At 47.9% G+C, this 11,612-nt stretch overlaps 1 protein-coding gene across 3 annotated transcripts in view; it reads right to left on the reverse strand.

The window, feature by feature from the left end:
• Positions 1-1,329: 1,329 nt before the first annotated feature.
• Positions 1,330-11,612, reverse strand: part of efna3b (ephrin-A3b) — a 35,063-nt gene continuing 24,780 nt past the window's right edge. Inside the window, exons 3-6 of one of the 3 annotated variants that reach the window (XM_037453579.2) lie at positions 9,890-10,182; positions 9,623-9,688; positions 8,331-8,408; positions 1,330-4,407 (exon numbers count right to left, since the gene is read on the reverse strand). In XM_037453579.2, coding sequence (XP_037309476.1) covers positions 4,289-4,407; positions 8,331-8,408; positions 9,623-9,688; positions 9,890-10,182 — 556 coding nt within the window. In that variant the 3' untranslated portion in view covers positions 1,330-4,288. Of the gene's footprint in view, positions 4,408-8,330; positions 8,409-8,593; positions 8,887-8,922; positions 9,367-9,622; positions 9,689-9,889; positions 10,183-11,612 lie in introns of those variants that run through there. The other 2 variants (XM_037453578.2, XM_062565595.1) reach the window with 2 other exon arrangements.

Genomic DNA, 11,612 nt, shown 5'->3' on the forward strand with positions numbered 1-11,612 from the left:
CTCGAGAATGAAGTGAGTTCAATAATTGGTTAAACTTCCCTGTAAGGAAAAAAGCATGAAACGTATGGTCAATAGCTATTAGTGTGATTCCACCTTCAGTGAGCCAGCACGCACAATAAAGCACACACCATGTAACAACTAATTGCAACAGAGACGCAATTAATGCTATCGATTACACCCGTGTTTATCCTGCAATGGACTTTGGGGATAGCTGTTGTGAAAAGGGGATTAAGGGCTTGAGATTCATAAGGGAGGCAAATCTCGGACTACTTTAAAAATCTATCAAAAATGTCCAGAAGGGTCAATGTCACCCAGAAGTGATTCAAGGGTGATTGTTGGAAAAGCAGATATGATGTTCCCAGAACATGGTGTGTTGAGTGGTGTGTCACATCCCTCATCCATTACGGTGTCTGACTCACCGGCTCGGTCCTCTCCTCCGGCTCAAGTGTCTGTTTCCAAATGGAAAAGATGATGATGCTTCTTTTTCCAAACATTAGATCAGCAAGACACCGCATTACAGTATTAAAAAAGTAATAAAAAAAAATAATTGACAAGGTACGTTTGTACCTAATGAAGAGCGGGTTCAAAACTGTTTTTACATACCTGGGAAGGACAGATGTGTGCAGATGTTTTCCTCACTGATTGGAAGCAAGGAAACGGCTCTAATTTACTTTACACCAACGTTGTGATTGTATCTCATTAATGTGACACAAAATACAAAAAAACAATTTGCTGAGAAAGAAACCCTCTTTTAGACCATTTGGTACTTTTTTCCCCTCAGTCACAATATCCTCAAAATATCTCCAGGTCCTATCTAACCATTTTTGTTTGACTCACTTAAAAAAAAAAAAAAAGCAGATACCCAGTTCAGCATAAGATTCAGAAGGCCCTTTTTCTCCCTTGTGCTCTCCTGTCAATCACATGAAGAACGTCCCCCAACATGAGACCTGTTGCATCGGCTCACGGTGACCCTGTGACATCGGTGCCCACACGCGGGTAAACATCGCTGTCCTTGGGTCCTGTCCTCACTTATCTGTCCCCATCGGAGCGAGTAAAAGGCGTTACTGCTGAGGGAGAGTGTCGCCTCACCCACTTTCATATGGAAAAGCACATCTGTGAGCTCCCCAAAAACAACATTATCTACAGAGGACTGAATGCACCAGGAGAAAAAAAAACCTTCCCTGAAACCCCTCCATCTGTTGTCTTGGATTAGCTCCACGCTTGTTCCCTTTTTTTTTTCTTCTGATCATCACAGACAGGGAGAGCAAGGAGGGAGAGAGGCGGGAGGGATTAGGAAAAGGGAGGAAAATAAAGAGCCAAACACACATCTTGTTAAAAGTAAGATTTGTAAGCTTATTATTTTGTTATCATGGTCATTGTTATTACCTCTGTTATGGTTTGTTCAGTTTACAGTTTATTTTCAAGTTCATTTAAAGTCATTCCAGTCGAAGGTAAACATGATTGTAACTGTTGTTTCCAACATTAATAAATGCTTTTTTTTTCTTTTGCCAGACATAAAAACGCTCACCCTCTCTCACTCGTACGCACACGGGGAGAGCAGAAACAAAAAGACTGTATCGCACTCGTTCATTCACACACACACACACACACACACACACACACACGCACACACACACACACACACACACACACACACAAAGACAGACAGCATCTGCACTCCAGAGCTTTTGCACACAGATATGAAGTGATCAACAGAAATGAGCTCTTAGTCTCCCTGACACACACACACACACACACTCACACACACACACACACACACACACACATTCAGACGGGCACACTTTCTTATTCTCGTGTCTAAGTTCTTAAGTGCAACTTCTCGAGCGGTGATTAACCCTCCCCTTCCACACCGGGACTGAAAACCTTTCCTACTTAGCCCCTCCCACAAAAGAGCCATTCATACACCTGGGTTGGCTCACTTTCTATCCCATAATGCAACGTTCTCAATGATGCTCCAAAACCACGAGCTTTTCACACCTGTATCATCTCATGTCCGGATGACGAGAGCGGGTCTATTTGCAGCTTTTGTCGTTCACTTGGGGGCTGTCTCTTAACGTTTGGTTGAACAAAAAAAATGATCCCCAAAACTGACACATTCATTTGGACGAATAAAAGCCACATTTCTACCAAACTGCAAGCGCACACCGATGAAAAGAAAATTCACTCCTAAAGATGAAATGCACATATCACTGGTTCCCAACCGGGTGGAATGGACTCAATATTTGTCCAAAAAAACTCCAGGAAAGGTTTTTCCCAGAAGGACGGCTGCTGCACTTATTTAAGGGACTTTCCTCTATTCAGGCAGTGTAATTATTCCATGTCCCTTCTGTTTGGGGATCATTCTCTCAGATTGGCAAAGGTTCCTGCGATATTATAACGTGTAGAATTGGGGAAGTGTCCTTTAAATTTGTTACAAGCCATCAGGGTTGAGAATCAACAGCTATGTCAGATTTGCCAATGAGACACACACAAGTTTACATATGGCTCAAACCACCCAATCCCCCAACTTCAAAACCCCATCTCCCCCCTCAAGAGAACCAGAAATACACCACAGTAAACTCAAAAAAATTATAAAAACATATAAAAGCACAAGAAAATAGAGTTTCCAGTTTGTAAAATGCTTACATAACATTTTGCTGTGGCACATTTCAAGACATTGTTGTTCCATTCTTTGTCCTTTACGACATTTACACGAGTACTTGAACGCCTCAGGCGCCAGTGGGTGAGCCATAGCGTGACCTTGTTGATTAGCCACCATCATCATCATCATCATCATCATCATCCTCATTGTTATCAGCTACTATGGAAAGCCATTCCCTACTAGAGTCCATCGTTTGGCAGGGTTGGGTAACCATGGTGAATAAGGTGCTAGTTGCTATGGAAACACCATTCTGAAGGACCCGACTGGTACAGTTGTTTTTAGCTTTGAATTGCCTCCCCACCAAAGCACTTGGTTTGTATGTATTACTTGTTGCTCTAGTATGCGGTTTTGATGCTTTTTATTTATTTTGCATCGTCATACTTATAAGATCTACAGTATGTGGTTGATTTCCAGGCTGTTAGTACCACTCAAAGTGCTCTACCTCGCTCTCAAACACACCCTCGGACATATTTTCTCTTTGAAGCACACACAGTCGAAGCGGCAACAGAAAAGCGTTCCCGTGTGGCGTCCGACGGACGGGATCACGCGGGTGAGATTGCTGGAGTGCAATGCTACGCTGACACCGATCAGCTTTGATGAGCTTCTCATTGTCCGGCACTGGACCCGTCAGAGGACGCGGGAGTGACTGTTTCTCCTCCCTGCTCCCTGCTCCTCTCGCTCTCCTCCAAGCAGCCTGCGGCGGCGAGGGGGGGGGGGGGGTGACGGTCGACCAACCGAGTGCCTCCCGGGCGGGACAGAAGAGTAACCAAGGCGACTCACGACAGCAACACACCCCCTTGCAGTGTCCCCCTTTTCTTCTTCTTAACTTGGTTAGAGACGTGCTGCAGGCCGGTGGTGAGCGCAGGATGACACAGCAGACAGAGGGGAGTCGCAGGGTTCGCTCAGGAACTATCGGCTACTTTTGACTGGTTTCCTACGCAGGACCATCAGCTGCTTCCCCCAAAGGTCCCAACATCAACAACAACAACAACAACGCAAAAAAAAAGGCAATTTCAGTTCAGTTGTGATGAGATTCAGTTCATTTGAGGTCAGTTTAATTCTTGTTGCAAGAAACTATGGCAACTACCGCTAAGGAAGTGTTTCAGCCAATCAGATCCCGGGGAAAGTCTTTGAATGGTTTTCAATTGGGTGGGTGGATTTGATGCCTTTTCTTTTTGCTTGGATTTAAGCCTCGTCTCTCCTGGTGTATAAATGCTTTGCGTGGTGTGCATGATTCAGCAAGCTCAAACTACGGCCTGTTCAGACTCACTCACACACAGACACACACACGCACACACACACAGTCTACCACACCTGTATCTGTATGCACAGGCTGACTTTGATGCACGTGACATACGGTTCAGTCTGTGTCACAGAGTGCCTGAAGGTCTTTCAACTCCACCAAAACAACGCTCCCTCAAACACACAGCTGTACGACCGCACACACACACACATTCACACTGTGATGCTTGAAAACACTTCTTCCTCCTCCTGCCTTCTGCTCTATTTGTGGTATCCTAACTCTGCTCTCTCTTTCTCCCTCGCCTCCTAAACGCTGCCATCCGCCGATACTGTACACCCTCCCAAGGCTAGTTGGCATGGTGACGCTGATGGGATGGCCGTTTGCTAGGAGATGAAGAGAGCGGCCAGAAAGAGCATCGTCACGGTGAGAAGAAGGCGATCCCTGGATGGGCTGCTTCCGCTGACACTCTTCTCCAGCTTGGGAACAAAGGGGTTGAATTCATCTGCAAGACACACAAGCAGAGAGAAAAAGGCACCGGGTCAATGAGAGGGATTCGAATGGCTGCTGAGGTTTGGTCCGCACTTCAAAAAGTAAAAAAAGAGGCAAAAAGAGCGTGCAAAATCGGATCTTTTAATTGTGCTTTTATCCGCTTGCACAGCACGGCTTTTACTGAAACACTGTAGTGAAATAGCGCACAATAAAAAAGTGCAGCTGCACAAAATCACCCTCCCTCCAACGTCGGCCGTTGGAGACAACACAACAGCTGTTATCAGAGAGCTCGCATTGTTCGAGCAAAGTGACACACACATTAACACACAGACACACACACACACACACACCTGGCGATGACCTATAAATAGTTTGAGCGTCGACGTCTAGTCTCTATGCGATGGCACGCGCCGACACGCCCTCTGCAGTCACGCCACTAATGAGAGCGCAGGACAGACAGCAGGAACAACGCAGCGTCTGCACATCGGGCGTGTTAACGCCGATCGGTGCGTTTAACGCTCTGGGGGCATCAAAGCACAGCGGTGGAAATAATCAGCCGGCGCCATATCTTGCCTGGAGAATATTTCCAGCGGGCCTCGAGGGTCAGACAGCGTGGGAGTAATGACTGGCTGACACCTGGGTTTTTTTTTCGGAGATGGCCTCCCGTGGGTGTGCTCCGCTGGCCAACGTAATGAGGTCAAGGCGGCGGCGGAGAGCTCGGGGGGGTTAAATGCTTTGACCGCGTCGCAGCCAGGCGCGCGGCCCCCAGGAAGGCGGTTTAAGGAGACACAGCGGCCTGCGGAGCATCTCGCCAAACTGGTTCTGAAGTGCGGCTCGCGCCAATCGCTTCACGGGGTAAACACATCGTTACTGCGTATCCGGCGCGATGTCCGCGCCGAGGGGGAACGTGACGTGCATCGTGACCTTATGACACGTTCGCGATAAACGAAACATCCGCTTGCGCGAGTGTCTCACCGTGTGTGTGTGTGTGTGTATGTAGAGAGGAGAAGCAGGTCATATCTGCCTGATCATTCGGCATCTCAGACACCTCGAGGCGTCTCTGAATTTGAATGTCATGTTGACAAGAACAAGGAGATATCTTGGTCTCTGATTGCGTTTCTGAGTGTCTGTGTGTGTGTTAGTGACGTGCATAATTTGTGGTGTGCAGAGATTAAAATGTCCTCAATACACAAGTATTTGCAGATGCTGAGCAGTGCTCCTTGTAACTGGTAAACCAACTTTAAAAAGCCAGTTCACAGTGTTCATATATGTAATTTAACTGCTCCCTCTGGTCTATGACTGTACGTAAGCAGAAAGAATAAGTTACAACTGGAAAGCTGCGGTTTTACTAATGTTACCTACTGGGCCAAGTCACGTCCCTACAAAGCTTTAGCAAGAAAAAAAGCACGTACCAGTAACTGTGAGGAACTGCCGTTCATTGCATGTTGTTTAGAGCATCGGGAGCTGATTCTAAATCTCTGCAGCAGTTTAGTGTTGCGACATGAAAAAAAAATATCGTCCTACTTGGTGCACCTGAGCAATCAGCCCGCACACCTGCTGTTAATTAGCTGCTAATATTTCTCCGTGTTTTTCTTCTGAGATCTGTGTTTCCACTTAAAAATCCTGTCGGCTCTAAAAAGTGGTGTTAGATGATCATGTTCATTTGAATACATGCACACAGTACGTATGTATGGAAACTAAGTGGTCGCTATACTGCAAAGACAAAACACAGCCTGATTGCTGCCGGCAAAGTAACCCTTGCACACCGCAGTTTAAAAGCGGCGCTAATTGGTCCAATAAACCCCTTTAATTAAAGAAGGGGCCTCTGATTTCCTCCACTAATGGCCGCGCTCCGTACCGTCAGATGCGGCAACCTGAGCCAACGCGGTCGGCAAGCGAGCGTCCTCCCGCTGAAAGCCACCCGTAATCACATGGCTGCCCGGGGAGCCGCTCGCACCACTCCATCTGTGTTGTAAATGAGATCTTAAATGAAATCTGATACGCGCGGCCCGATTCAGGAGGGAACCACTGTTGAGCCATGGACACTGATTGAAAGGGGCATCGGCCAGGAAATATACTGTGAGCAGCGATGGGGGGGGGGGGGAAAGAGAAGAGAGAGACGGGCGCTTTGCAACATTCAGCTCAGTTTTTCAGCGTGTCCGGACGCGGTAATCAGGCAGACGGGGGTTGAATAACAGTAATTAAAACGACGAGGTGACGAGTGTAATGGGCAGTCCGGAGGAATAGCAAACCGTGCTGCTGCTTTGTTTTTTTTAATTCCTTTCACAGCTCCCTGCTGATTTCCTCACTTCCTTGAGTTCTTGCCACTTGAGTTCTCTTATTAATTTAATCGGCAACAAGGCACTACAGGTGATACTGAGCCGCATTTTCCTGTGGGTTACATTCCTCGTCTGTCCAAGCCGTTAATGGAATGAGCACCTTTGAGTTTAAAAACATTCGCAAGGCACACAAGATGTAATGTATTTAGCAAACAATTACCAAAACCATTAAAAACATCACATAATAATGTGTTAATATAGCTTTCTGTGATAGCATTAAATGCATACCATAACCGTTAGATTAATGCCATCTATTAAAGAAAATAAATGTTAAAAGATGGAAAAACTCATTTCACACATCAAAAGGTGAATAAACTGAGTTTCAGTGACTTTCCCCTCCACTGCCTTCCTTCTTGGGCTCTGGGAGGAAAATGGCAAATGGGAATTTAAGAGCGGGATGATGAGTGGGGGGGGGGGGGGGGGGCTCAGAGAAAGGAGATGGAGAGATGGAGAGAGGGAGAAAAATGAGATGAAAGGATGATGGAGGGAGAAAAAGAAGTGAGGGGAAAGTATCTCGACAAACGAGTATGAAATGCAGCCATTTGCTGCAGTCGCTGGTGAATTTTCTGGTGACAGTTGTGAAAAGAGACTCAGGTATCACAGCAAGATTAGAAACAACACGGCACCCCATCTGACGACGATCGATACATCAGTACCCGAGCTGGCTGCTCATCTGTATTATTGTGCTGCTCATAACACGGAGACGCAACCATGTGATCTTTGAAGGGATTATCCCGGACGTCTGTCACCAAAGCGGCGGCCAGCCGCCACTTCCGGCGCTAACAGACGTCGCGCGATTCCCATGAACAACAGTAATCCGGACAAGATCAAAGTAGAAGGCAAAGCGGGATTACTCGTTCGAGATCTAGAGGTTGACGACGGGAAATCTGAATCGAGTTCTTTTTTTGGTAACTAACCACGAAACTCGGTGTTCTTCGCGTATCCGGGTGGAAGCGGCGAGTGTGAAATGAATATGCATGTAGCACTTTGGCAGGATCAGCAGCTTGCCGAGCCAGCTGGTGCTGTGAAAATTAACTGTGCTGACGGTCCCTTTTAAAAAAAAAAAAAAAAACCGGAACATTTCACTCTCGCTCGACGTGTCTGATGCCGCATGGTAAATAAACTGATCACTTTCCCAACAAATAGAAACAATCAATATGCTGTCAGCCTTACGGGGACAAGCCTTGTGATGTCGTCTCTAAAAATCCCATCACATGATCAGCGTGTGACTTCCAGTGGGCCCGCTGGTTAGCCAGCCCTGCTTTTACAGGGGAATCACTCTAATGTCTCTTATCGCCTGCAGGCGTCTGTGTCACAGAGAGTCTCCGCTGGTAATAAAAATAAAAAAAACCAAATGAGCCACGCCAGGTGTGACTTTTATGTTCCTCCCAACGTTCGCCATCGTTTAGCCGTCATTAGTCACCAGACCTCCAAAAAGCCTCCCAATTATGAGTGCCTCGGACCGGTTGTGCATATCAGAAAGTATAGAAAAAAAGAGAGACACAATGGTTCTAGTTGTTTCATTGGAATTTGTTGGAGAAAAGTCTGAGTCAACTGATTTCCTCAGTGTGTCTTCCAGTGAATGTGCGCGACTCACCGATATCGTTAATGTTTAGGCCTGGTCGGAGCGTGTAGTCCGGTTCCGTAGGCTCCTGCTCATCGTCTGCGTCAGAAGCTGAGGAGAGAAGGAGAGATGAACTCCAGTGGGACAGAGAAATATGGAGGGAGAGGGCAAGGAAGCCCCCCCCCCCCCCCCCGGATCGCAATGTTTTAATCACGCCTCAGGTCCTCTGCTCGGCTCGGCCCGACTCCGCTCTCATGGTAGCTTTTTGGTACCAGGGCACACACAACACTCAGGTAGTTTGGGGTGTAGTTTGGCGAAATTACATTTTTTTAAATCCAGGTTGAGGGTGAATAACATTCCCGGTAGCTTGGATATTTACAAATGTCAAGTTTCAAGATGATCGTATGCTGCGCAGGTCCTTTCCACCACTTTGAGTTGAGCCGAGCAGATCTGCGGCATACCGTGCAGCGGAAGTGCGCCATTAGATTTAACTTCAGAGAAACATGCGAGGGGGGCGGCATGGAAAGGGTGCAGTGGGTTAAAAAAATTCCCCTAGACAGGCTGACAAGCCACAACATCACCGGCAGCCCTGAGAGAGAGAGAGAGAGAGAGAGAGAGAGAGCCAAAGAAGAGGGAATGTGAGGGGAGGCAGATCAAACTGAAGAGACGCAGTGTTTGAAAAGGGATGGAGAGAGAGGATGGAGGGCGGGGGGGGGGGGGAGGAGGGGAGGAGAGGTTAATACTACAGGGCTGTGGAAGTTAAAAGGACCGGACAGGCCGGGGATCAAAGTCTGTGTGTATATGTGTGTGTGTGTGTGTGTGTGTGTGTGTGTGAGTGTGAGCGGGTCGGGAGATGGAAGGAAGGCAGCAGAGTGAGCGGGAGAGGTTAACACTACATATACATAGCCACCCACTGACAGCACACAGCAATAAATGGATTCTGACAAGGGGGCGAGGGAAGAGGAGGGGGGGGTGGAGGAAGAGGAGGAAAGGGGGGGCAGAGCCGAGCGGAGGAGGGAGATATGGAGGGGGGGGGGGCCTTCAAAGCTGGTTCTGCTCCTCTCCGCTGCTTTAGAGGGAGAGCGGGAAGCGAAGAGAGAGACAAGAGGAGCAAAGGGGGGTGCAGGGGGTGGGGGGGCGTATTAATAGCTCAGACTGTTTTAGACTGTATTTAGAGTATGTATGCATCTGTATGCAGCAGGTGTGTAAGTTATACATCTGTGTGTGTCCAACACCACGTGCACACACACACACACACACACACACACAACACACACACACACACACACACACACACACACACAGTGAAAGAGTGAAAGACTCACCTGTGGAGCAGCACACGTACACTCGTAGTCTCAGGCAGCTGCGGCCGTGGTGATGGGTGGGCGTGGCTGTAAGAAACGCACAGCGCACAGAATACATCAACGCGTGCGTTCACATGCGCTCAACTGTGTAATATTCCAAATTGCCGCACACACGGCGTGTCGTTAGAACAAATGTCATTAGCAACACCTGTGGTTTCACTAGTGTGAGGATTCAACAAATCTGCTTTGTTTAAAGAAAGGGACACATAAAAAAATGACACCACTCACAGATGTAGTAGTACTCCTGTCCCACGTGGAACTCGTAGCCCAGCGAGAAGGCGCTGTAGCGCTGGAACTTCTCGGAGAACTTGATGGGCGCGTGGGGGGCGTGGGGCCGGTTGCACTCCCACCTCTTGAAGCCCAGCTGGGGGTCGCAGTTCCTGTACCCGCGGTAACTGACCATGTAGAGGACGTACTGCTCGCCGCTGCCCGCCCCGCGCTGGCTGTCGTTGTAGTGGGGGCAGTAGATGTCCAGGTAGTCGTTGACGTTCACCTGCATGGTGTAGCCCTCCCGGCGCAGGCTGCAGGCGAGAGAGGAGGAGAGTGCACACGTTCAACCACAGAGCTGCACAATACACGTATCATTAAAAACAATCTAAATACACAATAAAAATAGGCATAACACACTTGGAAATGTTTGCAGAATTTAACGGGAAGAATTTCTTTTATTGCTGCCAGATTTTTACGTAATACGTCTAAACTTCAATCTGGAAACGAACGGAACTTTAACAACCTTGTGCTTCAACAATAAATACTATTAATAAAGGCACATTTGTGTATGGAGTGCAGGTCTCAGCCAACGCACAAAATTAATAAAGTGATTCACTTATAACACACAGGAAAAAAGACACATAACGTGGCTACAGTATTTTGTATAGTTAGCATGAAAACCCCCATTTAACAGGAATGCTTTCAAATAATTATACACCTAATTACAAGTGTAACATTTTTGGATACACACATTTCGTGGGCCTTTGTACAAAACACATTACCGTGATCGTACGGTAGCTTGAGTGTTCACCCGGGGTCAAACCAATCTTAGTCTGGGAGTTATTGAGTTATTAATAACACAAAGCAGGTGTGTGTGTGTGTGTGTGTGTGTGTGTGTGTGTGTGTGTGTGCTGCATGGGGAGAATGCGGAGCTGGCTCTTCAGTTTGAACCGAAGGCCCCTGGGCCGCCGCTCCTCCTCCTGGTGTCAGCGCCGCGTTGTCCCCTAACCCCCGCGCTCGTACATCAACCTGACCGCAACGCTGCGCTCACATCAGCCGTCAACGCCCCCCCCCCCCCCCCCCACACTCCGCCTCCCCCACCTCCTGAAAAGCTCATATATCAGCGTCAACCCCAAAAAAGACTCGGCTTGACAGGGAGATAAGGTCTGAATCTGTGTCTGGGAGTGTATATGTGTGTCATCTACGCACACACTCCCAGACACAGATGTGTGACAAAGTGAAATAGATTCTTTCCCGACGTCCAAAATCACAACCCCCCCCCCCCCCCCCCCAATCACAGACAGAAGCTTGTATCTGTGTGACACAGACAGGTTGCAGTTATAAATCATACACACGCCGATGAGCATGTACACGCATGCACGCCCACACACACACACACACACACGCACGCTTGGAAGTAGTGGTGACGTGGTAAAATCACAAGGGGGCAGTAGTGTGTCGTCCTCAGCCTGACGCTGCCCCCCCCCCCCCCCCCCCCCTCTCTCTGCCGGTTCTAGGTCACGTCTCAAGGGGGATTATTATTCAATTATTAAATGAAGATCGAAACACTGTTCCCAATGTCTCCCTCTCTCCATCACTTCTCGCCGCTCTCCTCAAACCCTTCGTGAATGTGTCTTTCTGCCTTCCCATCATCCCTTGCTTTCAGACCAACATGAAGGGAAGATTAATTGTTGAACATTCATCCTTTGCTCTCTTCCGCCTCTCTTCTCACCACTTTTTC

The sequence above is a fragment of the Pungitius pungitius genome, chromosome 11 (genome assembly GCF_949316345.1).
Source record: "Pungitius pungitius chromosome 11, fPunPun2.1, whole genome shotgun sequence".
NCBI lineage: Eukaryota > Metazoa > Chordata > Actinopteri > Perciformes > Gasterosteidae > Pungitius > Pungitius pungitius.